This window comes from Pleuronectes platessa, chromosome 2, assembly GCF_947347685.1.
Source record: "Pleuronectes platessa chromosome 2, fPlePla1.1, whole genome shotgun sequence".
Lineage (NCBI taxonomy): Eukaryota > Metazoa > Chordata > Actinopteri > Pleuronectiformes > Pleuronectidae > Pleuronectes > Pleuronectes platessa.
Window position 1 is genome coordinate 13,718,503 of NC_070627.1, and position 27,889 is coordinate 13,746,391.

General features: G+C 39.2%; 1 protein-coding gene across 5 annotated transcripts; it reads right to left on the minus strand.

Annotated features, from left to right (window-relative positions):
* Positions 1-26,973, minus strand: LOC128454306 (inter-alpha-trypsin inhibitor heavy chain H3). Of its 5 annotated transcripts, none has more exons than XM_053437683.1 (22): positions 26,814-26,970; positions 10,152-10,312; positions 9,908-10,012; positions 9,427-9,589; positions 9,223-9,333; positions 8,299-8,427; positions 8,043-8,162; positions 7,159-7,327; positions 6,957-7,067; positions 6,579-6,760; positions 6,064-6,243; positions 5,776-5,885; positions 5,299-5,525; positions 4,789-4,818; positions 4,323-4,343; positions 3,993-4,046; positions 2,946-3,038; positions 2,073-2,180; positions 1,726-1,894; positions 526-674; positions 277-361; positions 1-192 (listed from the first exon to the last, which is right to left on the minus strand). In XM_053437683.1, the coding sequence occupies exons 1-22, from the start codon at positions 26,883-26,885 to the stop codon at positions 87-89; spliced, it is 2,655 nt and encodes an 884-aa protein (XP_053293658.1). In that variant the 5' UTR covers positions 26,886-26,970; the 3' UTR covers positions 1-86. The 5 variants fall into 5 exon arrangements, with proteins under 5 accessions (XP_053293658.1, XP_053293651.1, XP_053293662.1 ...); XM_053437676.1 differs by lacking the exon at positions 26,814-26,970 and adding an exon at positions 11,435-11,594; XM_053437673.1 differs by lacking the exons at positions 1-192; positions 277-361; positions 526-674; ... (16 more) ...; positions 9,908-10,012; positions 10,152-10,312 and adding exons at positions 13,572-14,612; positions 14,697-14,781; positions 14,946-15,094; ... (16 more) ...; positions 25,539-25,643; positions 25,783-25,943 and having other exon boundaries at positions 26,814-26,973.
* Between the last annotated feature and the right edge of the window lie 916 nt (positions 26,974-27,889).

Sequence of the window (27,889 nt, forward strand, 5' to 3'; positions counted from 1 at the left end):
TCTGGGACACTATTTATTCATTTATGTTGAATATCACAGGTGGATGATCTTCTCAAGAGATACAGCGTCGCTCTCAGTTAAAGATGTTAGACAATGAAGTCATGCAGGGGTCTCTGCAGGGCAACATCGGCAGAGACAAGCCAGCAACCCCCTGTAGGGGGACTGGGAATACTGTAGTCAACAGCACCGAATCTGCAAAAGAGAGATTCATAATAAATCTTTGTGTAATACAGACAATAATAACTATAGCACCCTCAAACAGCTGCACAGATGTACCTGCCCACATCCACCTCCTGCCCATTGATCTTAAGCCTGGAAGAGGGAGTTTGCTGCAGCTCCTCATAAACTGCAGGTTTTAGAGCTGCACATAGAGGACACATAAAGAAATTACACTATAATGGTTAGTCTGGTTCTTAAAAAGACAATAATCAAACATTTATTCAATTCATCCATGACCCGATATTTAATCATAACAGGTAATGAAGCTATCCAAGCCATGAGCAGATACACTTCCTTTTCACCCACCTAAAATTCCTTCAGCCTTGTTGTCAGATGGACGCCGCCTTAGAACCGGCCAGAGGAATTTTTCACCGTGCCTCTCATGAAGTAAGATGACAATTCGTATGTCCCCAGTAGCGACATCGACTTCCTTGTTCCGTTTAATCACCGTCACACTAGAAAAACATGCATCAACATTACTTTCTTTTGGTTCCTTGTTTAAGGCCCTGCACATCCCCACAGGTCCTCACACTAAAAGCTGCGTCTCAGTTCAGGGGCTGCATTCTTCGGAGGACTGAGTAACCGATCACCGATACATTTGTGCTGAGCAGACAATGTCTTAGTACAACATGTCGATCCTGGAGGCGAATGCATAGGCTACAGCAGCAGAGGACCAAAAGTGGACATTAAAGACAGTGGCCTGGTTTGATGATTCTTCATTTCTGCTGTGGAGCACAGATTGCGGGGTCAGACTTTGGCATGTACAGCATGAATCCATGGGTTTGTGTCAACAACCCAGGCTGTTGGTGGGGGTGTATTGGTGTGGCACATGTTTTTTTAGCACATTTTGGTCCTCTTAATATGAACATAATATCACAGAGTATTGTTGCTCCCCATGTGCATCCCTTCATGTTCACAATTGGAATATCTTAGATAAAGAGGCACAAGTGTGGTATTACTGAATGTAAGGCCACCAAATGCCCCGATAAGAATGACAAAGATGTTGTTTGTTCCGCCCTGGCAGGTGCAACAAAGCCGGCTGGAGTTTGAGGATGATTTCAATTAAACTGCACAGATGCGAACTAGTTCAGGCAGTCAAGTCAAGCTGCGCTGCTGTAATCATGTAACCAGACTAACTCTATGGTCTATTTGAGTCGATTCAGTCCCTCCACCACCCCAGCATCAACCTGCAGGCTCCGACAGGGAAGTTAAAGATATTTGCTCATCGCTCGTCATTATATTAAATCAGAGCCTAGACTTTAAACTATGTTCTAGTGCTGCAATAAACATTTCAAACGTGAGTTGTCTGGTTCACCATGGCTGTGCAGGGCCTTTCATATAAGTGTCACCATATGAAGAGCAATTTACAGATGTCACCAATAGTGATTCAGTGAAAGTTAAGCATCATAAATAATATTATTTGTTATGTTGATGTTATGTTCCCGAAAAAACTAAGCAGAGTTGCCCTGATGATGATAATTCCTGACCATTGCAATACAAGGTTACCTTCCAGCTGTGATTTGCTCCTCTCCAGTGTGGTGTGTCAGTGTCTGTCCATCTCGTACAATGATTTCATTGACGTCAATGTCAATGTACAGGTCAGGTTTGACGTGGATGACGATCTTTGTGAAGCCCCCATTTGCAACTGAGTCCAGCTCACCGTTCACAAACAGCTCTGGTACAAAAAGAGAGCAAATGCAACTTAAAAGTGGGGAGTACACATTGGTTGATACACACTTCATAACAGACAAAAAGATCCTGAGCATAAAATGAGTGACAACTCTCTACAAACATGAAAAGCAAAAGGCATTTATTTAATATTACTGTAAGGGAAAATTAGATACATTACTGACCCCTGCTGGGACTGTGAAGTAGTTTAAGCCGTACATTTCCAGTGACGTCAAAGCACAGTGGAATAGACTGATTTTCAGCTTTCAGCAAAAACCTGTGAAAAGGAGGAGCTGGAGACACACAGACACACAGAGACACGGAGACACACAGCTGATTCAACTACAGATGCATTGTGGCCTCTCGACTCTCAGGTGGTTGTGATCAGTGCCCATGTATGCTTTCTGTGTGAAGATCATTTGTAAATTACGTTTACAAAGTGAAAACATGACTGTGCTTCGATGGCAATGGAGGAAATATTTAAAAATATTTCCTGTTATGGCCTCAAACTAAATTTTAAAAGCAAAGTGACTTTATTTGACTACAGAGTGGTAGTTGTGGTGCACACCTGCCTAAAAATATTTTCTTTTGTGGTTTATATGTTGAAATTTGTTATATGTTAATGGTAATATTGTTTGTCCTCAGATAAACTACAGCAGTAGTCAAAAAGTGGATCTGACCGGGGGTCAAAATCTGCATCAGATAATGTTGATTCTCCATAATGCAGCACCATTCATGGGATCTCTTCCTGTTTAGTAATTGGTCTTCAAAGTGAAAGCATAATATTATTTTTGTTGCTGCCATGCTTGGTATTGAGTTTAATTGCAGAGTTTTTATTTTGAAATAGAAAAACAGCCCATTCCAAAAAGGCTTTGTCAGAACAAGCACTTCACCAGTAATTATAAATCATTAATACATTTTAGGCGAAGTGTGGGAATTTAGATTTTGTGTATGATTAGACTTCACTGATAATACGGGTCCCAAAGTACAAACTCATTTTATTTTCCCCACACCATGCACAGTGAACAACATTATAATGAACACAAGTGATACTCTACCAGTAGCAGTAGTAGGAGTAGTAGCAGTAGCTGTCACAATTGTAGGAGATGAATGGCCTGGAGAGTCGAAATATACCATATCGTAATCGATATCTGTGAATAAATTAACACAAAAGCAGTTAAATACATTTATATTACTAAACTTTTAAAGACGATTTAATTTAAGAGGAAATTACATTAATTGACACCTAAACTGAAGCCAAACCCTATATACAAACATTATTCTATACCTCAACCGAAGAAAATGGTTGTCATTGTAACAACTGTAAATCAAAATGAAACATTAAAGTTAAGATTATATGTCTCATCAAATATTTTTTCCATGTAGTTTTCAACTAAAGATAGGTTTCTTAACCTTTATCTAAATCTGTGAAGGAACATCCAACTCATATTGAGTCATGTGATTGATATTTTGATTTGTTTTGTAAATTAAATTTAGTTCAGCCTAATAGATTGTTCTAATTGAGATTAAGTAAGTTTAATTTAACTGACAAATTTGATGTATCACTATATCCACAAACAGAATACCAGGAATCTGTTGCTCTTAATAAATGCAATAACTTAATTTGTGTATTGTAATTTCACCATCTGATGCCAAATATCATTGATACATAACAGTGCGCTATATGACACAATTTTTTTTCATAAAGTTCCCTGCATTATTCCTTGACAGATTCACAAAAATTCATCCCAAAAAACACCTATCTCAGAAAGTGAAAAGGAAAATAATCCTGGATTGTCCTCTTTGAATTGAATCCACTCCAAAAGTTGATGCGTTCCTCCTTCGCACATACCCCACTCTACAAGTTTCTAAAAATCGCTTCAGTGGTTTTAACGTAGTCCTTCTAATAGACTGGCAAACAGCGATGAAAACACAACCTCCTTGTCTGAGGAAACAAGAACCTGCGATAATTTCATTTTTGTTTACTAAATTCAATTTAGTTAAGTCTAAAAGATTGTAGAGCCTTGGAAGGGTCTTTGTTCGTTATTAGTTCAGCATGGCTGTTTCCATAATACTAGAGGAATGGTCCAGAAATGGAAGTTTACCTGGGGCAGGAACTAATTGCATCCCCACCAAATCGTCGAAAAGCATTCCGTGATCTGGAAAATAAAGAGCCAAATTAAAAAATTACAACCTATCGACTAAAGACACATACATATCACCGATATGAAGTTGCTACACAACGTCCATGTAACTGAACAACTCTGATAGTGATCTCCCATCATCAAACATCCTTCCAAAAATACCTTTGGTCCGGGTGCAGAAACTTCCCATATCTGTTATTACCTTTTTAATTTCACGAGGCAATGACACATACAGGGTGGTTACATGTGAACAGTGCAATTGTACAAACTACTGGCACTGTTTTTACACACCATGTTGGTTGATCTGACCAGCTTGAATGAAACGATTTCCAGTGAGAAAAATGGGACAAGATGAAAACACAATGTTAAGATGTGGTTACGTTGATATACTCCTCCCAAGGCCACCTCATCCTTCCGACAAATCAAAGGTTTTTAGCAAAACACAAAATATTTAAATATTTTTGCACGCTTAAAACAAAAAGTTTTCAAAGTGACTAGAAATCTGGGCAAGGTAATAACATTTTGCGATATTGGTTTTGATTTAACCTTTTGACAGATCTTTGGGTTCATGCTCAGATTCCACAAGGGCAAGAGATTTTTACAGGAGGGAATGATCTGGACAGAAGTTTGTAAATGTTCTAATTGAGACTACGTTTTATTTTGAAAATTGTATATCAAGTAAACAATCGTGTGTATTGATCAATTGTGTCTTGCAACTAATGTTTCTATCGGTGAGTCAAAGCCATGCATGGATTACCTGCTCCAGGGTGCATAGGACGACGGAGTGCTGTAAAACAGGAAGAAAACATGAATTTGTATTTCATGAAAGAGGCAATTTGATCAGTTGAAGCAAGCTGTTAGTTTTCTGTTTCTTTTTTCTTCCTGCTAACTGCGATTTTGTCAGTGTTAATTTTGTAACTTTATGTCTCTAAAAGTTTAAAATTATTTCCCAGCCTTATTTAATACAAAAACCACAATAACAATTCCTGCTCATAAAACAATCAAGTTGTTAATTAATGTTAATTAATGAATTAACAGTTTTTTCAGTCATAAGTATTTATATTGATGAATACTGACAAATTTGATCTATCAATATATTCACAAACTCACTACCAGGAATCTGTTGCTCTTAATAAATGCGATAACTGCATTCATGTATTGTAATTGCACCATATGATGTCAATTAAAGCACATGTCTCTAGCCTGGTATAACTAAGTGCCCTGACGATTGTACAATGTGTTTATTTTGCTCAGGTTAGTTGCTTACCTGGAAATTGAACACCTCCTCCAAAATATCCTGCAGAAGGTCTTCCAGAGCTCCTCTGCTCATCTCTGTCTGTACCACCTTCCTTTGGTTTATGGAGCACATCTGTGCTCTCTCCTTGAGGCTTGGTCACCACCATGGATGTAAGTGGGGTCACAAAGCTGTACTTCAGCGACAGCTCCAAGGCCTCCTCCTTCACCTTGTCCTTCTCCGGTCCAGACAACTGCAGCCTGTGTCACATATGTTTTAAACAAGCTGACATTTGATCATCTGACAATGAATCAAAAACTATTTTGATAAACAATTGCATTGTTTCTGTGGTTGTTGGCTCTGGGGAAAAATAAAGAGTTTTTTCCAGTATTTCTAACTATAAGGTGACTCAATATTTAAGTGGTTTTATAGAAATATAAGTATTGCAGTCATTCAATCGATGACTGATAACAAACATAAAGACAAAAAGATGGCTGACGTCAGACTCACTCTTTCTCCAGAAGCTGTTTGACTGTGAGGTAGGCCCAAACCCTCTGGATGTGGTCGTCAGACACTATTTCAGTCATGTTTGTTTCCGAAAATGTCACCTTGCTATTCCACTGTCAAAGTATAAATAGCAATAATAATGAATTTAATTTCTAGACATCTAAAGAATGTGTATAATTAAAGTAAAACCAAACATTAAAATGATATTAGGATCAATAATATTTCATCATAAGTCACTACTACGAAGATAACAAAGATTCCAGCAGATGTGCAGTGTGGATCGATGCTTACAGAGATGGCCACAACTTGTGGAATAAAGGTTTCAACGTTGTTGTCAGTGATCTGACCGGCCACCACGATCTCAGAGCCATCATAATACTGGCTGAAGTTTGTCTGGGTCAAATTGGTCCCACCCAAATATATCATTGTCACATCTGTCAGCAGAGGAGTGGCCACCTCTACATAGAAACCCTGTTGAAACATAATGTGGTCACAATATGTTTCAGCTGAGATAAGAAAGCAGCAGATCGTCAAATGAGGTAGACAAGAGAATATACACAAGTATAGAAATGAAATGAAATAAACAAAATTAAATTAAATTAAATATGCATAATATACACCTTTCACTTCAAAATGAAACTGAACTCATTTGTAGAGAAACCTACTTGATCAAAGTGAAGTTGTACATCACAGGTACATTAATTAAATTTTATACAATCATCCACTTATCAATGCAAATGTCAGAATTCACAAAAAAAACAAGGATATATTCAAACTGTGAAGGAAGGCTCAGCAGTGGAGAATACCCTCAGCTGTATATCAGCATCAGAGTCGTCATAGATCCGCCGCGCCACTCCATCGTTCTGCAGCGACATCGTCTTCAGGAACTCAAAGTTGACATCATAACCAAAACCAAGACAGTAGAGTGGGAATTTGCCTGCAATGGCCTCCTTTACATTTGACTTTATTCTTCCCAGATCTGTCACACCTGCAAAGACACATGACGTGTGGCAAGTTAAAAGTACCCTTAAACAGGGCAACCAAACAACTATGTAGGGTGAGTAAGAGGTTACAGTGCATACATACATACATTTTATAGACTTAATTGTTAAATATGTTAATGTAAAAATTTCGACATATTTGATCAGTCTTTAAGTATTTGTGCAAGTTTGTATAATCACAACCTGAAGTTGGGTCTCCGTCAGTGAGAAGTATCAGAATCGATGCGGAACCTTCTCTGGGATGTGCATTCAGCATACGGGATCCTTCCAACACTGCCAGGTTAATGTCCGTGGCTAAAACGAGATGGAAAATGTTTCATCCCTGTCATGCTGCTGTCAAATGTATTGCATCCCAAAATAAACATATTAATTGGCAAAACCTCACCTCCTCTATCCTTTATGCGCTTTACAAATTCCTTGGCACTACCCAGGTTTTCCTGGCTGGCCTGAACAAGTTCTCGTTTCCAGTGAAAGATTTCACTGTCAAAGGTGATGAGACCAAAGAAGTCGTCTTCAGCCAGTTCACTCAAGATTTGGAGTAATGCTGTTCTCGTCTGAGAAACAGATAAAACACAATTTGTTCATCAAAACTTTGATTTAAGTAGATAGTGTCATAGATGTGTGTCAATTCAGGAGCATCTGCTTTTTAACACAGATGGTGTTGCGACATGGCTGTTCATTAACTACGGCTGGAAAATGTGTCCTTTCATCCCAGAGCATTGAAGGCTCCAACGGGGGATCCTTCTTAGGCCAACTTATCCCCAGAGTCTAAGGCTTCAGTAACAAAATGAATTTCAAAGAAATAATGGTGCCAGAAAGCAACAAAAACAAAATCTCAGATGGCTACACTTAAAATTACGTAAAATATAAGGTACACATGTGAGAGTACCATGCTGTGGTTGTATGCTTCCGCCACCCGGTGCAGTCGCAGTCGGCATAGATTATTTTCTCAGACTCTGAGTCAGCTCAGGGCGGTCCGGAGGTATCGTGTGAACAAGGCAAAATATGTGATTTGTGAGGTCACAGTGATCAAGGCCTTCGACCTTCGTGAACTCCCTGAAGGTGCTCTTGAGATATTTAGTTCACAAGAATGGGACATATAGACGGACAACTCGAAAACATTTTGCCAAGACAAAGGGCATTAAATCAGGCCTGAGATCTAATTTAAATTGTTCTCTCTGGGTTCAGTCGTAGGTCCTGAGACCGCATCATCCAAAGAAAGTGGCCGATGATACGTGACACAGCTCATCTGTCACAAACTCACTGTACCTGTTGAATTTTTCTGCCATGCATGGAACCACTTTGATCAATAATGAAGACGACGTTCTTGGATATTCGGGTAAGATTAGATGGAGCAAAGTGATGAACAAAGTACCCATCCGAACTTTTCTGGAGAATAAGAAGAATGTTTGAGAGGTTAGAAAAGACAGTAGACAAAATACACATTTTAGAAAGCAAGTATTGTTTTTAGCCATCAATGCTAAATTCTGATAAATTAATTAAAGTCATTACAAAATCAATGTACCTTAATGTCTCCAAACGCGGCACTTCTGTTCACATCATACACAACAACCAGATCTCCATTCATACCCTGCTCTCCACAGCTGTCACATGTTTTCTGTTGGTCCTCGGTGGGGTAGAAATGCACCCACGCCTGTAAACAGGGAGAATCAATAACAGGTTTCATCACTCGGAAAGATCATTAAATTTGAATAGATTCATTGTTATCGGCACGGCATTTTGTTGAGAAATACCGTTTTATACAGTAAAAACTAATGCAAACGTGAGAAATACTGTGTGTAAAAATACATGAATGATGCTAGGAGAGGACCACAAGGATCAGCAATAAGCCAGTATCTTTGATCAGTTCTAGTGGAGACTGAGGTTAATGTGAGGGAAACACAGAAGCAGAGTCAACACATTATTGTTGAAATTACAAATATAAATATTTCAATGTGTAAATAAATATATAATAAACGTGAAAATGCTGAATTATGTAAAACACACATTTTTGGTGAATTAACTTAATTTCTAAACCTTACAATTGCAATAAAGTTAAAGGTCCAGTGTGTAAGACATAGTTGAAAGGGATCAATAGGCAGAAATTGAACATAAAATAATCCTTTCATTCAAATTGTACAAATAGTTGTTTTCTGTATTCTAGAATGTGGCCTTTAAATTGAAAAACTTTATATTTAGATCTGGAGCGGGTTCTCTCTAAGGAAGCCGCCGTATGTTTTTAAGTAATTCAAACAGGACAAATTAAACACGTTTTGAGTTTTTATGACAACTGAAGTCTTCCACAGGTTCTCTTTCATACTTGGAAGGGGAGGGTGAGGTGAGGGATATTCAGCTGCAACATGCAACTTCACCACTAGATGTCACTAAATTCTACACTCTGAACCTTTAAAGTTCAGTTGTGTTCCAGTCATTTCCCTGGCTGCTGTACCTCTTTATCTGCATGTGTTTTGGTGATGGCATTAGCCAGGTCCTTGGTGCTCAGTCCTCCTTGAACTTTAATGAAACTGATGCCGGCTTTCTCGTGAATATACACATCCACCTGACATTAAAAATGAAATAAAAACAGTTAAAGGATCTACAAGATGTGATTGCCCCAGTATTGTTTTCCCAGATGACCACTGAAAAGACACACCTTGAAGTCTTTGACAGGCTGCATGGGGCGAGCGTGGATTTGCAGCTCGTACTTGCCGATCCGGCGTTTCAGCAGCTCCTCGTATGTGAGTTCAAAGGTCACCTTTTTGTGAGGAGCCACATTCACAGAAGTCTTAAATTCCTCCAGGGTCCTCCCAACAGAACTGCAGCACAGACAATAATCACAGTGTTAGAGCAGTGAACCCCATCTCCCTGTGGAGCATAGACCCTTTCAAATGAAATAATGTTTTCTTCATGGGTATACCTTTTGAAAATGTGAACTAAGGAGCGACTTCTCCTTCTCAGATGGATTAATAAAGGGATTTAATAGGCTGGAAGATGTGAACGTAGTTCTTGCACAAATTTACTTTTTTTCTAGAAAAGTCCCAAATGTCACACAATGGTCTATAATACAACATTAAACCCACTTCTATAATACTATAAAACTCAATGAATGTATATGTATGAATTGATCTGTGCACCTGACCATTCCAGCGCTCTGGCCACTGGACACAGCCTGAGCGTACTCTTGCTGAGCTTGCTCCTTTGCTTTCACAGCACCATCGTACAGCTGCCCATCAATAAACCTGAGGAAGAACAGGGAAGATTTCCATTTCATACACAAACTTTTCATATGTTTTATTTGTTTCATGTTATTCTATGTGTAATTCCTCATGTGCAGATAGATGCCTGCAAAAATCCACCAGTCATTTTTGCGTCACATACATTCTGAATTTACTGATGAAGGCATTCTTGGGAATCCGGACGTGGAACTCTATTTCCTTGGACTCGTCCATGCGATTGGCCACACGGCTTGTAATGACAGTGGTGGCATAACGACTGGTCACTGTGGAGTTGATGTGAAAGCTGTAGATGTCCCAGTCCTCCTGAACAAATGTGGCGGACAAATTGCACAATGTGAGTGTGTGTTTTCTTTACAAGGCAGCATTGATCTCTGGGTGTTGACTAACTGACCAAAGATCAGATGATGGGTTAAAACAAGATAACTGTGAGAGGCATCAGCTAAATCTCATTGGTCTGAGTGCAGAAACTCCCCATTCTCCTTATTTTTCATTTTGATTTCACAACGCAATGACTTTGTGTGTCTGTGGGTGTATGTGTGTGGGTGGATGTGAGTATGTGTGTATGTGTGTATGTGTGTATGTGTGTATGTGTGTATGTGTGTATGTGTATGTGTGTTTGTGTCTATGTGTCTATGTGTCTATGTGTGTGTATGTGTGTAAGTGTGTATGCTTTCAGAGTTGAGCACATCACACTGACATATTCATACCAGGGTTAGATCCAGGTGCGGGGCCAGGGGGGGTCACTGGCCCCAGTTTGAATCTGATTGGGCCCTGAAGTGCCCCTGTAGTGTACAATAAATATAACTTTTTTTACTGTCTATGCTTTCTTTGAGTACAAAATTAGTTTTATAACATAACCATTGTCAGACTAAAGTAAAGGGTTAGGGTTAGGGTTGGGGTTATGGTTAGGAAATCTCTCTGTAAATTGTGGCCCCTTTATGCTCCCGATTTAGAACAATCCTAGATCCGCCACTTTAAATTAAGATTGAAAGATTTGAATGTATAGGGAGTCTGTTTCTGGTCTGCAGGAGGGAGAGATTTACTGCTTTTTTTGCACTTCTGGTTAGATGCTAAACTGCATTCCGTTGTATAAGTACTTGTACTGTGCAACGACAATAAAGTTGAATCTAATCTTATCTAATCTAATGAGCCCTTAACTTTGGCTACGTCAACATATTTATGTCCCTACAACATGATCAAAGTAAGTTCACACACACACACACATACACAATATCTAACAACATTGAAGAAAGAGAGCCAGCAGGTCCTGAAACCTGGACTTTCTGATGTTTGTTATCAGAGTCAGAGTTCAGTGTGTTGCACACTGAAAAAAAGCAAATGCAATCATAGATGTATATATATTTGAAAGATTCTTCTTCCTGGCAGTGTGGTTCGGTCTCTGTCTACTAGGTTTTGTAAACTTACCTTGGTTGGCAGAGTGGTAACCAAAGCCAGTAGCAGCAGCACAGAGGTGACGTTAAACACAGCTCTCTCCATGATAACCTCTCCCACCAGATTGCTAACCAGAAAGCTGGAAACGTCTTTTAAACCGAAACAGGAATAGATTTTTTTTTTTTTTTTAGGGCAAACTCATCCCTATCTGAGAAAAAACACCCCCACCCACCCCCACATACACACTAATGTTCTGCGTACTACCAGGAATCAAAGATAAAGAAACTCTTAACAAAGTGTGAGGGGAGCCGAAACTCAAAATGCTTTATCGGGCAAACACGTAAAAACTTCAGGACAGAGAGACATATTGAGCACTGAAAACAATTACATGACAAATACTGTATGGTGTCAAGCAAAAAGGAATTTATTATCACTGTCTTCAAATATGTACAGCTTCTCTGGGAAAACGGGTGATACAGCAGGCAAAAGCAAACGTACAACTACCTTTCATGGCAAGCATTAAAGAGTTACTGTGTGAAGCACAGAGATAATAAAAAAATCTATGTCATCACGAAAGAAATTGTGCCTTTAAGAGAGTAATTCATTTTAATTTTAAAATATTGTCATTTTGTGCAAACATGGAGGAATTTTATCAGGGCACAATCAAATAAACTCATAAAGTTCTGTTTACTCGCCACAGGGAGTAATAACTAAGCCTGTGCAAACTGCTGTTTAATGATTAAAACTTACTCTTGATGATGCCAGGGATGTTACTGAGGTTTATTATGGGAAATGCGGTTACCAGCGTTTCTGGATCTTCACCCATGCTTTTGAGTCAGAGTATCTCAGCCTCTGTGGTTCTCTTGTGAGACCTCCGGCTGTACTGAAACGTACTGACCCATTTAACTAAAACTATAAGGTAGGAATCATATGTTAAAGTTAAAGGGGATGAAAGAGATGGAAATAACTGTTTTGCAAGTTATTATCCCAGTCCTACTTCTAAACTACATCGATTTTTGTCGCTTAAATTTAAAGGGGACATATTATGAAAATTCCACTTTTGTAGTGCTTCTACACGTTCATTTGGGTATCTGGCATGTCTACCGTCCCAAAAACTCTGGAACAAAACAACTCCCGTGATTTGTTGTGGTTCCTCTATGTCAGAAACGATACGCTAGATGGCGTCGAATGGGATTACGACCAGAATTTACGTCATAGGCTCACTACACGGCCCAGCTCCACCGGCCCCTATAGCTCTCTGGACAGCAGTTAGCTCGTGGCTGGTTAGCTAGCTGCCGGCCCGGTGGTAAGCTCGCGGCCGGTCCTGTTAGCTAGCGGCCGGCCCAGTTAGCTCGCAAGCTAACGCTAGCCGGGAAGCCGGGATAGTGTTAGCTCGCGAGCTAACCAAGCCGGAGGAGCCGGGCCGTCTCTTCCCGGAGCCAGGCTTTGGCCCAACTGACTTTGGTTCAAAACGATATGGTTGCAAGATTGTATCTTCGTCTCCAGTAGCCATATTTCTACAGAGGATATGGATAGCTAAAAATCGGGGCGCTTGTATCTCGTGAAGGAGGGAGGAGGGATGAGGGGGGGCACTCAAAACAGGTCAATCTGAGGAGGGCTGTTTCAGACAGGGTAAAAAGGTGCTGTTTTAAATGATCCTTGTGGTATTTTGACCAAAATGTGTTTCAGACATTTCATTAAGACCCCAATGAACCATATCAACTGTGGTAAAATGGGCATAATATGTCCTCTTTAAGGAATACATCAAGTCACTGATGCATTCAACTAACTATTCCTCTGAGGGAATCATACAATAACCTCAAAATTAATGACGCTATTTTTCGAGGCTGTACTTTTTAAATAAATGAAGCGGTGATAGTGCAAATTTGTTGGAGATCTTTCAAATGAATCCAGCTACGATAAATACAATTAGCTGCATGAGCCGGGTGATTGTGTGAGGCCAGAGTCTAATCAACACAATTTACAAAACCTACTCATTTTACAAAGAGTTGTGGCCTCTCGTTAGTTCACATTCTCCATGACTGTGCCTGTAACGTCCTCATATCATCAGCATGTATCAAACTAAACTTGACCTCGCCTCCGGCGATTGGACAAACGTGTTTGTTGATACAGGATTTGAGAAGGAATAATTAGACACTTATACATGAAGTTCTGGAAATTGAACATTTATTGTAAAACAATGAAATACTTACAGAGAGTCTCTGGGGTTCTGCCGGACACGTCACCAGGTTCACTGGATCATGTCAAGAAGAAGCGCACACTCATCCTAAGTCCACAGTATTTATCAAGATACAGGGTGCAGCACAGAGGCGGGTCTTTTTCTTTGAGGGAATTCAGTTATTGGCCAGATGTATACTGTTTCCTCAAAGTGCAGTTTTTTGCAAGCACATCACTTGTAAGGGAAAATTCAACCGACCAGGTGTCCCACTACTGTGGCCTTGGCAAACAGGGAGTTTGCTACAGCGGACGGACACAGCAGATTAGACACAGAGGAGGATTTCATATCTTTTTCTCATCACGTTTTATGAAGCCCCTCTCTGGCATGTCCTCTCTCTTTCCTGAGCACCCGTGACTGTTGTGCAAACCCTGCGTCTGAGTCAAAAAGTTAGACATCATTCCAAGAAAAGAAACAGTTGTAGCATAAGCTTAATATGAACTATGCAGCTGAAATTATTTTTACGATATAGGTAAAATATAGTCACAAGATACAGAGAAACATAGATATCTCAACACCAGCCAAACAGTAATCTCTTAAAAAACGGGGTTGAACTGGGTTTCTTGTTAAAGTATAAAAGAAGCAACATTTTTGCATAATCCAGCTGCCAAACAAACAAATGCAGTTGAAAAACATAGCCTCCCTAGGGGGGTAATCAATGTGTAGATTTTATGCCAATGAACAACGCTGAGTGTCCTTTTGTTCTTAACAAAAGGGAACACTGATACCATCTGACAAAATGTTTGAAATAAATATAAATCAATGAAGTTGAAGACAAACGGATCTGGGACACCATTTATTCATTTATGTTGATAATCACAGGTGGATGATCTTCTCAAGAGAAACAGCGTCGCTTTCACTTAAAGCTGTTAGACAATGAAGTCATGCAGGGGTCTCTGGAGGGCAGCATCGGCAGAGACAAGCCAGCAACCCCGTTTAGGGCTACGGGCAATACTGTAGTCAACAGCATCGGATCTACAAAAGAGAGATTCATGATAAATCTTTGTGTAATACAGACAATAATAACTATAGCACCCTCAAACAGCTGCACACATGTACCTGCCCACATCTACCTCCTGCCCATTGATCTGAAGCCTGGAAGAGGGAGTTTGCTGCAGCTCCTCATAAACTGCAGGTTTTAGAGCTGCACATAGAGGACACATAAAGAAATGACACTATAATGCTTAGTCTGGTTCTTAAAAAGACAATAATCAAACATTGATTCAATATACCAATGATCCGATATATAATCATAACAGGGAATGAAGCTATCCAGGCCATGAGCAGATACACAACCTTTTCACCCACCTAAAATTCCTTCAGCCTTGTTGTCAGATGGACGCCGCCTTAAAACCGGCCAGAGGAATTTTTCACCGTGCCTCTCATGAAGTAAGATGACAATTCGTATGTCCCCAGTAGCGACATCGACTTCCTTGTTCCGTTTAATCACCGTCACACTAGAAAAACATGCATTATCATTATTTTATTTTTTCTGTTCCTCATTTAAGGCCCTGCACATCCCCACAGGCCCTCAAACTAAAAGCTGTGACCAGCCTAACTCTGTGGTCTATTTGAGACAATTCAGTCCCTCCACCACCCCAGCATCCACCTGCAGGCTCCGACAGGGGAGTTGAAGATTTGCTCACCGCTCATCATTATATTAAATCAGAGCCTAGACGTTAAACTATGTTCTAGTGCTGCAATAAACATTTCAAACGTGAGTTGTCTGGTTCACCATGGCTGTGCAGGGCCTTTCATATAAGTGTCACCATATGAAGAGTAATTTACAGATGTTACCAATAGTGATTCAGTGAAAGTTAAGCATCATAAATAATATTATTTGTTATGTTGATGTTATGTTCCCGAAAAAACTAAGCAGAGTTGCCCTGATGATGATAATTCCTGACCATTGCAATACAAGGTTACCTTCCAGCTGTGATTTGCTCCTCTCCAGTGTGGTGTGTCAGTGTCTGTCCATCTCGTACAATGATTTCATTGACGTCAATGTCAATGTACAGGTCAGGTTTGACGTGGATGACGATCTTTGTGAAGCCCCCATTTGCAACTGAGTCCAGCTCACCGTTCACAAACAGCTCTGGTACAAAAAGAGAGCAAACGCAACTTAAAAGTAGGGAGTACACATTGGTTGATACACACTTTATAACAGACAAAAAGATCCTGAGCAGAAAATGAGTGACAACTCTCTACAAACATGAAAAGCAAAAGGCATTCATTAAATATTACTGTAAGGGAAAATTAGATACATTACTGACCCCTGCTGGGACTGTGAAGTAGTTTAAGCCGTACATTTCCAATGACGTCAAAGCACAGTGGAATAGACTGATTTTCAGCTTTCAGCAAAAACCTGTGAAAAGGAGGAGCTGGAGACACACAGAGACACAGACACACAGACACACAGAGACACGGAGACACACAGCTGATTCAACTACAGATGCATTGTGGCCTCTCGACTCTCAGGTGGTTGTGATCAGTGCCCATGTATGCTTTCTGTGTGAAGATCATTTGTAAGTTACGTTTACAAGGTGAAAACTTGCCTGTGCTTCGATGGCAATGGAGGAAATATTTAAAAAAATTTGCTGTTATGGCCTCAAACTAAATTTTAAAAGCAGAGTGACTTTATTTGACTAGAGAGTGGTAGTGTTGGTGCACACCTGCCTAAAAATGTTTTCTTTTGTGGTTTATATGTTGAAATTTGTTATATGTTAATGGTAATATTGTTTGTCCTCAGATAAACTACAGCAGTAGTCAAAAAGTGGATCTGACCGGGGGTCAACATCTGCATCAGATAATGTTGATTCTCCATAATGCAGCACCATTCATGGGATCTCTTCCTGTTTGGTAATTGGTCTTCAAAGTGAAAGCATAATATTATTTTTGTTGCTGCCATGCTTGGTATTGAGTTTAATTGCAGAGTTTTTAGTTTGAAATAAAAAAACAGCCCATTCCAAAAAGGCTTTGTCAGAACAAGCACTTCACCAGTAATTATAAATCATTAATACATTTTAGGCGAAGTGTGGGAATTTAGATTTTGTGTATAATTAGACTTCACTGATAATAGGGGTCCCAAAGTACAAACTCATTTTACTTTCCCCACACCATGCACAGTGAACAACATTATAATGAACACAAGTGATACTCTACCAGTAGCAGTAGTAGGAGTAGTAGCAGTAGCTGTCACAATTGTAGGAGATGAATGGCCTGGAGAGTCGAAATATACCATATGGTAATCGATATCTGTGAATAAATTAACACAAAAGCAGTTAAATACATTTACATTACTAAACTTTCAAAGACGATTTAATTTAAGAGGAAATTACATTAATTGACACCTAAACTGAAGCCAAACCCTATATACAAACATTATTCTATACCTCAACCGAAGAAAATGGTTGTCATTGTAACAACTGTAAATCAAAATGAATCATTATGTTAAGATGACACGTCTCATAAAAAAAAAATGTCCATGTAGTTTTCAACTAAAGATAGGTTTCATAGCCTGTATCTAAATCTGTGAAGGGACATCTTACCCCCATTGTATCATGTGATTGATATTTTGATTTGTTTTGTAAATTCAATTTAATTCAACCTAAAGATTGTCGAGCCTTGGAAGGGTCTTGTTCTAATTGAGATTAGGTACGTTTAATTTAACTGACAAATTTGATGTATCAATATATCCACAAAGAGATTACCAGGAATCCGATGCTCTTAATAAATGTGGTAACTGAATTCATGTATTGTAATTTCACCAACTGATGCTAAATATCATTGATACATAACAGTGCGCTATATGACACAATTTTTTTTCATAAAGTTCCCTGCATTATTCCTTGACAGATTCACAAAAATTCATCCCAAAAGCACCTATCTCAGAAAGTGAAAAGGAAAATAATCCTGGATTGTCCTCTTTGAATTGAATCCACTCCAAAAGTTTATGCGTTCCTCCTTCATCCATACCCCACTCTACAAGTTTCTAAAAATCACTTCAGGGGTTTTTACGTAATCCTTCTAATAGACTGACAAACAGCGATGAAAACACAACCTCCTTGTCTGAGGAAACAAGAACCTGTGATCGTTCTTCACTTAGGGAACCAGCTAACGGAACAAACCAGAAGAGTCTGATGAAGCACAGAACATCATTGATAAAACAGAGAGCTATCAAGTGCTCTATTTATACAGCAATTGTATTACCCTGTAGAAACAGCTCTCGCTTTGCGTCATCAAGGGAGGGAATCATGACATTGGCCAGAGCACCAGATACTAAAGCAGTACATCCATCTCAGCCCATGCTGATCGAAGCATAAAGACACACATACATGTCACCGATATAAAGTTGCTCCACAAAGTCCATGTAACTGAACAACTCTGATAGTGATCTCCCATCATCAAACATCCTTCCAAAAAATACCTTTGGTCCGGGTGCAGAAACTTCCCATATCTGTTATTTCCTTTTTAATTTCACGAGGCAATGACACATACAGGGTGGTTACATGTGAACAGTGCAATTGTACAAACTACATGCATTGTTTTTACATACCATGTTGGTTGATCTGACCAGCTTGAACGTAACGATTTCCAGTAAGAAAAATGGGACAAGATGAAAACACAATGTTAAGATGTGGTTACATTGAAATATTCCTCCCAAGACCACCTCATCCTTCTGATAAATCAAAGGTTTTTAGTAAAACAAAAAATATTTAAATCTTTTTGCGAGGTTAAAACAAAAAGCTTTCAAGGTGACTTGAAATCTGGGCAAGGTAATAACATTTTGCGATACGGGGTTTTGATTTAACTTTTTGGCTTGGATTAAAAATCATCCAACAGATCTTTGGGTTCCTGCTCAGATTCCACAAGGGCAAGACATTTACAGGAGGGAATGATCTGGACAGAAGTTCGTAAATGTTCTAATTGAGACTAAGTTTAATTTAGAAAAATGTATATCAGGTAAACCATCCTGCATATTGATCAATCGTGTCGTGCCTCTATTGTTTCTATAGGTGAGTCAAAGCCATGCATGGAGCTACTGTGTGTACATACCTTTTCCAGGGCGCATAGAACGACGGGGTGCTGTAAAACAGAAAGAAACTTAAATTTTTATCACATGAAAGAGGCAATTTGATCAGTTGAAGCAAGCTGTTAGTTTTCTGTTTATTTTTTCTTCCTGCTAACTTGTTTTGTCACTGTTTTTTTCTGTGCATTCTTTTTCCCTCAACCATATAATTGTGTAACTTTGTGTCTCTACAAGCTCCAAATGATTTCCCAGCCTTGTTTAAAAAAAAAAACACAATAACAATTTCTGCTCATTTCATGTTAATTAATTCATTAAATGTATTTTCAGGCTTAAGTATTTATATTTATAAATACCGACAAATTTGATCTGTCAATATATCCACAAACTTAATACCAGGAATCTGTTGCTCTAAATAATTGCAATAACTTAATTCATGTATTGTAATTGCACCATCTGATGCCAAATATCATTGATACATATCAGTGTACTATATGACGCACTTTTTTTGTAAAGTTCGCTGCATTATTCCTTGACAGATTCACAAAAATTTTACCCAAAAAACACCTATCTCAGAAAGTGAAAAGGAAAATAATCCTGGATTGTCCTCTTTGAATTGAAACCATTCCAAAAGTCATCCAACAGATCTTTGGGTTCATGCTCAGATTCTACAAGGGCAAGACATTTACAGGAGGGAATGATCTGGACAGAAGTTTGTAAATGTTCCAATTGAGATTAATTAAGTTTTATTTTGAAAAATATCTATCAGGTAAACAATCCTGTGTATTGATCAATTGGACGTGCCTCCAATATTTCTATAGGTGAGTCAGGTCGTGCATTGAGCTACTGTGTGTACATACCTGATCCAGTGTTGATAGGCCTATGGAGCACTGTAAAACAGAAAGAAAACATAAATTTGTATTACATGAAAGAGGCAATTTGATCAGTTGAAGCAAGCTGTTAGTTTTCTTTTCATTTTTCCTCCTGACAACTGCATTTTTTTCTTGTTTTTTTTTGTGCATTCTTTTTCCCTCAGCCACATAATTGTGTAACTTTGTGTCTCTAAAAGCTCTGTGATAGAAATTTTACTATTAGGGCAATGATTGATATGAGGAAGTACTTTGATGTTTTCGAAAGATAACAGATGTTGCCTGAGAAGTCAGGGGTGCACTCAAACCTGTTATGTGACATCCTCACTGACGAGGTCACCAAATCACTTAACAGAACAGAGGATTTGTGTTTGTAAACTACTCAAGGGATCTTGAACAGTAGATGCTACATTCCAAAGGTCTGGGAAAGATAGGTGACAGGATATGGGTCACCTATTGCTTAACATGAAAGAGGTTGATCAATAACATTTGTCTCCTCTCTAGGAGGGGCTTGGAGATGTATAAAGTGCTGCTTTTCCTGTATGTCATTGCTCATTGTATGAAATCCATTCCATGGTCTTGTACATTGATGCCCATCTGCAGATGTAGAATAAACTTCCAGAAAGACATTGTAATGACTTGTGCTTGACTATTGAGAAATTCCCATGACAGCTCCAAATGATTTCACTGAAAACACAACAACAATTCCTGCTCATAAAACAATCATGTTGTTAATTATTGTTAATAAATTAGTATTTATATTGATGAATACTGACAAATTTGATCTATCAATATATTCACAAACTCAATATCAGGAATCTGTTGCTCTTAATAAATGCGATAACTGCATTCATGTATTGTAATTGCACCGTCTGATGTCAATTAAAGCACATGTCTCTAGCCTGGTATAACAAAGTGCCCTGACGATTTTGCAATGTGTTTATTTTGCTCAGGTTAGTTGCTTACCTGGAATTTGAGCCATTGCGTGACTTCTCGTCCTCAAGAAGCTATGAGAACCTCTTCTTCCTCCAAAATATCCTGCAGAAGGTCTTCCAGAGCTCCTCTGCTCATCTCTGTCTGTACCACCTTCCTTTGGTTTATGGAGCACATCTGTGCTCTCTCCTTGAGGCTTGGTCACCACCATGGATGTAAGTGGGGTCACAAAGCTGTACTTCAGCGACAGCTCCAAGGCCTCCTCCTTCACCTTGTCCTTCTCCGGTCCAGACAACTGCAGCCTGTGTCACATATGTTTTAAACAAGCTGACATTTGATCATCTGACAATGAATAAAAAACAATTTTGATAAACAATTGCATTGTTTCTGTGGTCGTTGGCTCTGGGGAAAATAATTAGTTTTTTCCAATATTTATAACTATAAGGTGACTCACCATTTAGGTGGTTTTATAGAAATAGGGTTAGGGGGAGCGCACAGGCACACACACACACACACACACTCGCCCGCTACTGATACTTCATGAAGGCCTGATACGATGATGTTTTAAAAATGATTGTGACTTAGTCAACCACCAACATTTTCGTCTCGTCTCGTCTCGTCAACGAAAGTTTAAATAGATTTAGTCATAGTTTTTATTTTCAAAGATCCGTTTTCGTTACGTCTTCGTCTCGTCTTCGTCATGGGAAAAGGGGCGTTAAAGAATATTTTTCGTTATAGTTTTCGTCAACGAAATTAACACTGACATAAGGACAAAAAGATGGCTGACGTCAGACTCACTCTTTCTCCAGAAGCTGTTTGACTGTGAGGTAGGCCCAAACCCTCTGGATGTGGTCGTCAGACACTATTTCAGTCATGTTTGTTTCCGAAAATGTCACCTTGCTATTCCGCTGTCAAAGTATAAATAGCAATAATAATGAATTTAATTTCTAGACATCTAAAGAATGCGTATAATTAAAGTAAAACCAAACATTAAAATGATATTAGGATCAATAATATTTCATCATAAGTCACTACTACGAAGATAACAAAGATTCCAGCAGATGTGCAGTGTGGATCGATGCTTACAGAGATGGCCACAACTTGTGGAATAAAGGTTTCAACGTTGTTGTCAGTGATCTGACCGGCCACCACGATCTCAGAGCCATCATAATACTGGCTGAAGTTTGTCTGGGTCAAATTGGTCCCACCCAAATATATCATTGTCACATCTGTCAGCAGAGGAGTGGCCACCTCTACATAGAAACCCTGTTGAAACATAATGTGGTCACAATATGTTTCAGCTGAGATAAGAAAGCAGCAGATGGTCAGAATGAGGTAGACAAGAGAATATACACAAGTATAGAAATGAAATGAAATAAACAAAAATCAAATTAAATTAAATTAAATGAGCATAATATACACCTTTCACTATAAAATGAAACTGAACTTATTTGTAGAGAAACCTAATTGAACAAAGTGCAGTTGTACAGAACGGGTTCATTAATTGAATTTGATACAATCATCCACTTCAATGAAAATGTCAGATATCTACGGAAGCGAATTGCATTCACTAAGCTTCCGTAGATATCACAAAAGAACAAAGATGTATTCAAAATGTGAAGGAAGGCTCAGCAGTGGAGAATACCCTCAGCTGTATATCAGCATCAGAGTCGTCATAGATCCGCCGCGCCACTCCATCGTTCTGCAGCGACATCGTCTTCAGGAACTCAAAGTTGACATCATAACCAAAACCAAGACAGTAGAGTGGGAATTTGCCTGCAATGGCCTCCTTTACATTTGACTTTATTCTTCCCAGATTTGTCACACCTGCAAAGACACATGAAGTGTGGCAAGTTAAAAGTACCCTTAAACAGGGCAACCAAATAACTATGTAGGGTGAGTAAGAGGTTACAGTGCGTACATAAATACATTTTATAGACTTAATTGTTAAATATGTTAATGTCAAAATGTCGACATATTTGATCAGTCTTTAAGTATTTGTGCAAGTTTGTATTATCACAACCTGAAGTTGGGTCTCCGTCAGTGAGAAGTATCAGAATCGATGCGGAACCTTCTCTGGGATGTGCATTCAGCATACGGGATCCTTCCAACACTGCCAGGTTAATGTCCGTGGCTAAAATGAGATGGAAAATGTTTCATCCCTGTCATGCTGCTGTCAAATGTATTGCATCCCCAAATAAACATATTAATTGGCAAAACCTCACCTCCTCTATCGTTTATACGCTTTACAAATTCCTTGGCACTACCCAGGTTTTCCTGGCTGGCCTGAACAAGTTCTCGTTTCCAGTGAAAGATTTCGCTGTCAAAGGTGATGAGACCAAAGTAGTCGTCTTCAGCCAGTTCACTCAAGATTTGGAGTAATGCATTTCTCGTCTGAGAAACAGATAAAACACAATTTGTTCATCAAAACTTTGATTTAAGTAGATAGTGTCATAGATGTGTGTCAATTCAGGAGCATCTGCTTTTTAACACAGATGGTGTTATGGCTGTTCATTAACTACGGCTGGAAAATGTGTCCTTTCATCCCGGAGCATTGAAGGCTCCAACGGGGGATCCTTCTGAGGCCAACTTATCCCCAGAGTCATGGCGCTTCAGTGACAAAATTAATTTCAAAGAAATAATGGTGCCAGAAAGCAACAAGAACAAAATCTCAGATGACTACACTTAACATTACTTAAAATGTAAGGTACACATGTGAGAGTACCATGCTGTGGTTGTATGCTTCCGCCACCCAGTGCAGTCTCAGTCGGCATAGATTCTTTTCTCAGACTCTGAGTCAGCCAAAGCGACCTTTGACCTTTGGCTACAAAAGTCAATCAGCTAATCCAGGAAATCAAGTCAATGTTTGTGCAGAATGTAAAAGTATTCGCTCATGGCGGTCCGGAGGTATCGCGTGAACAAGGCAAAATATGTAATTTGTGAGGTCACTGTGATCAAGGCCTTCGACCTTCGTGAACTCCCTGAAGGTGCTCTTGAGATATTTAGTTCAAAAGAATGGGACATATGGACGGACAACTCGAAAACATTTTGCCAAGACAAAGGGCATTAAATCAGGCCTGAGATCTTATTTAAATTGTTCTCTCTGGGTTCAGTCGTAGGTCGCGTAGACCGCATCATCCAAAGAAAGTGGCCGATTATACGTGACACAGCTCATCTGTCACAAACTTACTGTACCTGTTGAATTTTTCTGCCATGCATGGAACCACTTTGATCAATAATGAAGACGACGTTCTTGGATATTCGGGTAAGATTAGATGGAGCGAAGTGATGAACAAAGTACCCATCCAAACTTTTCTGGAGAATAAGAAGAAAGTTTGAGAGGTTAGAAAAGACAGTAGACAAAATACACATTTTAGAAAGCAAGTATTGTTTTTAGCCATCAATGCTAAATTCTGATAAGTTAATTAAAGTCATTACAAAATCAATGTACCTTAATGTCTCCAAACGAGGCGTTTCTGTTCACATCATACACAACAACCAGATCTCCATTCATACCCTGCTCTCCACAGCTGTCACATGTTTTCTGTTGGTCCTCGGTGGGGTAGAAATGCACCCACGCCTGTAAACAGGGAGAATCAATAATAGGTTTCATCAATCGAAAAGATCATCAAATTTGAATAGATTCATTGTTATCGGCACGGCATGCTGTTGAGAAATACCATTTTTTACAGTAAAAACTAATGCAAACGTGAGAAATACTGTGTGTAAAAATACATGAATGATGCCAAGAGAGGACCACAAGGATTAGCAATAAGCCAGTATTTTGATCAGTTCTAGTGGAGACTGAGGTTAATGTGAGGGAAACACAGAAGCAGAGTCAACACATTATTGTTAAAGTTACAAATATAAATATTTCAATGTGTAAATATATATAGAATAAACGTGAAAAGGCTGAATTATGTAAAACACACATTTTTGGTGAATTAACTTAACTTCTAAACCTTACAATTACAATTTAGTTAAAGGTCCAGTGTGTAAGACATAGTTGAAAGGGATCAATAGGCAGAAATTGAACATAAAATAATCATTTCATTCAAATTGTACAAATAGTTGTTTTCTGTATTCTAGAATGTGGCCTTTAAATTGAAAAACTTTATATTTAGATCTGGAGCGGGTTCTCTCTAAGGAAGCCGCCATATGTTTTTAAAGTAATTCAAACAGGACAAATTAAACACGTTTTGAGTTTTTATGACAACTGAAGTCTTCCATAGGTTCTCTTTCATACTTGGAAGGGGAGGGTGAGGTGAGGGATATTCAGCTGCAACATGCAACCTCGCCACTAGATGTCACTAAATTCTACACTCTGAACCTTTAAACACAAATCAGTTGTGTTCCAGTCATTTCCCTGGCTGCTGTACCTCTTTATCTGCATGTGTTTTGGTGATGGCATTAGCCAGGTCCTTGGTGCTCAGTCCTCCTTGAACTTTAATGAAACTGATGCCGGCTTTCTCGTGAATATGCACATCCACCTGACATTAAAAATGAAATAAAAATAGTTAAAGGCTCTACGAGATGTGATTGCCCCAGTATTAATTTCCCAGATGACCACTGAAAAGACACACCTTGAAGTCTTTGACAGGCTGCATGGGGCGAGCATGGATTTGCAGCTTGTACTTGCCGATCCGGCGTTTCAGCAGCTCCTCGTATGTGAGTTCAAAGGTCACCTTTTTGTGAGGAGCCACATTCACAGAAGTCTTAAATTCCTCTAGGGTCCTCCCAACAGAACTGCAGCACAGACAATAATCACAGTGTTAGAGCAGTGATCCCCATCTCCCTGTGGAGCTTAGACCCTTTCAAATGAAATAATGTTTTCTTGTGACACTTCATGGGTATACCTTTTGTAAATGTGAACTAAGGAGCGACTTCTCCTTCTCAGATGGATTAATAAGGGGATTTAATAGGCTGGAAGATGTGAACGTAGTTCTTGCACAAATTTAGTTTTTTTCTAGAAAAGTCCCAAATGTCACACAATGGTCTATAATACAACATTAAACCCACTTCTATAACACTATAAAACTCAATAAATGTATATGTATGAATTGATCTGTGCACCTGACCATCCCAGCGCTCTGGCCACTGGACACAGCCTGAGTGTACTCTTGCTGAGCTTGCTCCTTTGCTTTCACAGCACCATCGTACAGCTGCCCATCAATAAACCTGAGGAAGAACAGGGAAGATTTCCATTTCATACACAAACTTTTCATATGTTTTATTTGTTTCATGTTATTCAATGTGTAATTCCTCATGTGCAGATAGATGCCTGCAAGTATCCACCAGTCATTTTTGCGTCACATACATTCTGAATTTACTGATGAAGGCATTCTTGGGAATCCGGACATGGAACTCTATTTCCTTGGACTCGTCCATGCGATTGGCCACACGGCTTGTAATGACAGTGGTGGCATAACGACTGGTCACTGTGGAGTTGATGTGACAGCTGTAGATGTCCCAGTCCTCCTGAACAAATGTGGCGGACAAATTGCACAATGTGAGTGTGTGTTTTCTTTACAAGGCAGCATTGATCTCTGGGTGTTGACTAACTGACCAAAGATCAGATGATGGGTTAAAACAAGGTAACGGTGGGAGGCATCAGCTAAATCTCATTGGTCTGAGTGCAGAAACTCCCCATTCTCCTTATTTTTCATTTTGATTTCACAACGCAATGACTTTGTGTGTCTGTGGGTGTATGTCTGTGGGTGTATGTGAGTATGTGTGTATGTGTGTATGTGTGTATGTGTGTATACTTTCAGAGTTGCGCACACAACATTTACATCACACTGAACTATTCATAACAGGGGTTGATCCAGGAGCGGGGCAAGAGGGGGTCACTGGCCCCTGAAGTGCCCCCTGTAGTGTACAATAAATATAACTCTCCAGACTTCTTTATTTTCTACACTTTTTTTGAGTACACAATTTGTTTTGAAAAGTAACCATTGTCCATGACACTAAGATTTAAAGATTTGAATGTATAGGGAGTCTGTCTCTGGTCTGCAGGAGGGAGATGAGCCCTTAACTGTGGCTATGTCAACATATTTACGTCCCTACAACATTATAAAAGTAAGTTCAGACACACACACACACATACACAACATCAAACAACATTGAAGGTAGAGAGCCAGCAGGTCCTGAAACCTGGACTTTCTGAAGTTTATCAGAATCAGAGTTCAGTGTGTTGCAACTGTCAAATGCTGAGCTACACTGAAAAAAGCAAGAGTCTCACATGTTATAACTGTCTGTCAAATGCAATTATAGATGAATATATATCTGAAAGATTCTTCTTCCTTGCAGTGTGGTTCTGTCTCTATCTAATAGCTTTTGTAAACTTACCTGGGTTGGCAGAGTGGTAACCAAAGCCAGCAGCAGCAGCAAAGAGGTGACGTTTAACACAGCTCTCTCCATGATAACCTCTCCCACCAGATTGCTAACCGGAAGGCTGGAAACGTCTTTTAAACCCAAACACGTTTAGGGCAAACTCTTCCCTCTCCGGGAAAAACACACCCACCCACCCCCATATACACACTAATGTTCGGTGTACTACCTACCAGGAATCAAATATAAAGAAATCCTTATCACAGGTTGAGGGGAGCAGAAACTCACCTAATATTTAGCCGAATGCAAAAAAAAGATCGCGCAAACACACAGAAACTTTAGGACAGAGAGACATGCTGAGCACTGAAAATAATTACATGTCTTATACTGTATGGTGTCAAGCAAAAAGGAGTTATTATCACGGTCTTCAAATATGTACAGCTTCTCTGGGAAAACGGGTGATACAGCAGAACATACAACTACCTTTCATGGAATTGAATCAGGGCACAATCAAATAAACTCATAAAGTTCTGTTTACTCGCCACAGGGAGTAATAACTAAGCCTGTGCGAACTGCTGTTTTCAAAGATTAAAACTGACTCCTGATGATGCCAGTGATGTTACTGAGGTTCATTATGGGAAATGTGGTTGCCAGCGTTTCTGGATCTTCACCCATGCTTTTGAGTCAGAGTATCTCAGCCTTAGTGGTTCTCTTGTGAGACCTCCGGCTGTACTGAAGCATTTAACTAAAACAATGAAGGTAGGAACCATATGTTAAAGTTAAAGGGGATGAAGGAGATGAAAATAACTGATTTGCTATGTAAGTTATTATACCAGTCCTACTTCTAAACTACATCGATTTTTGCCACTTAATTTTAAATAATACATCAAGTCACTGCTGCATTCAACTAACGATTCCTCTGAGGGAATCATACAATAACCTCAAAATTAAAGATGTTATTTTTCGAGGCTGTACTTTTCAAATAACTGAAGCGGTGATAGTGCAATATTTGTTGGAGATCTTTCAAACGAATCCTACGATAATTACAATTAGCTGCATGAGCCGGTTGATTGTGTGAGGCCAGCGTCTAATAA

Bases quoted from the DNA above. Each gene is read 5' to 3' on its own strand.
- LOC128454306 (XM_053437673.1), bottom strand. From the start codon at position 26,885: ATGGAGAGAGCTGTGTTAAACGTCACCTCTTTGCTGCTGCTGCTGGCT. The intron at 24,956-25,048 runs GTGTGTCTTTTC...TTTTAATGTCAG, and splicing joins AGCCTGTCAAAGACTTCAAG to GTGGATGTGCATATTCACGA. The intron at 22,860-23,660 runs GTACAGTAAGTT...TCTGTTTCTCAG, and splicing joins ATGGCAGAAAAATTCAACAG to ACGAGAAATGCATTACTCCA.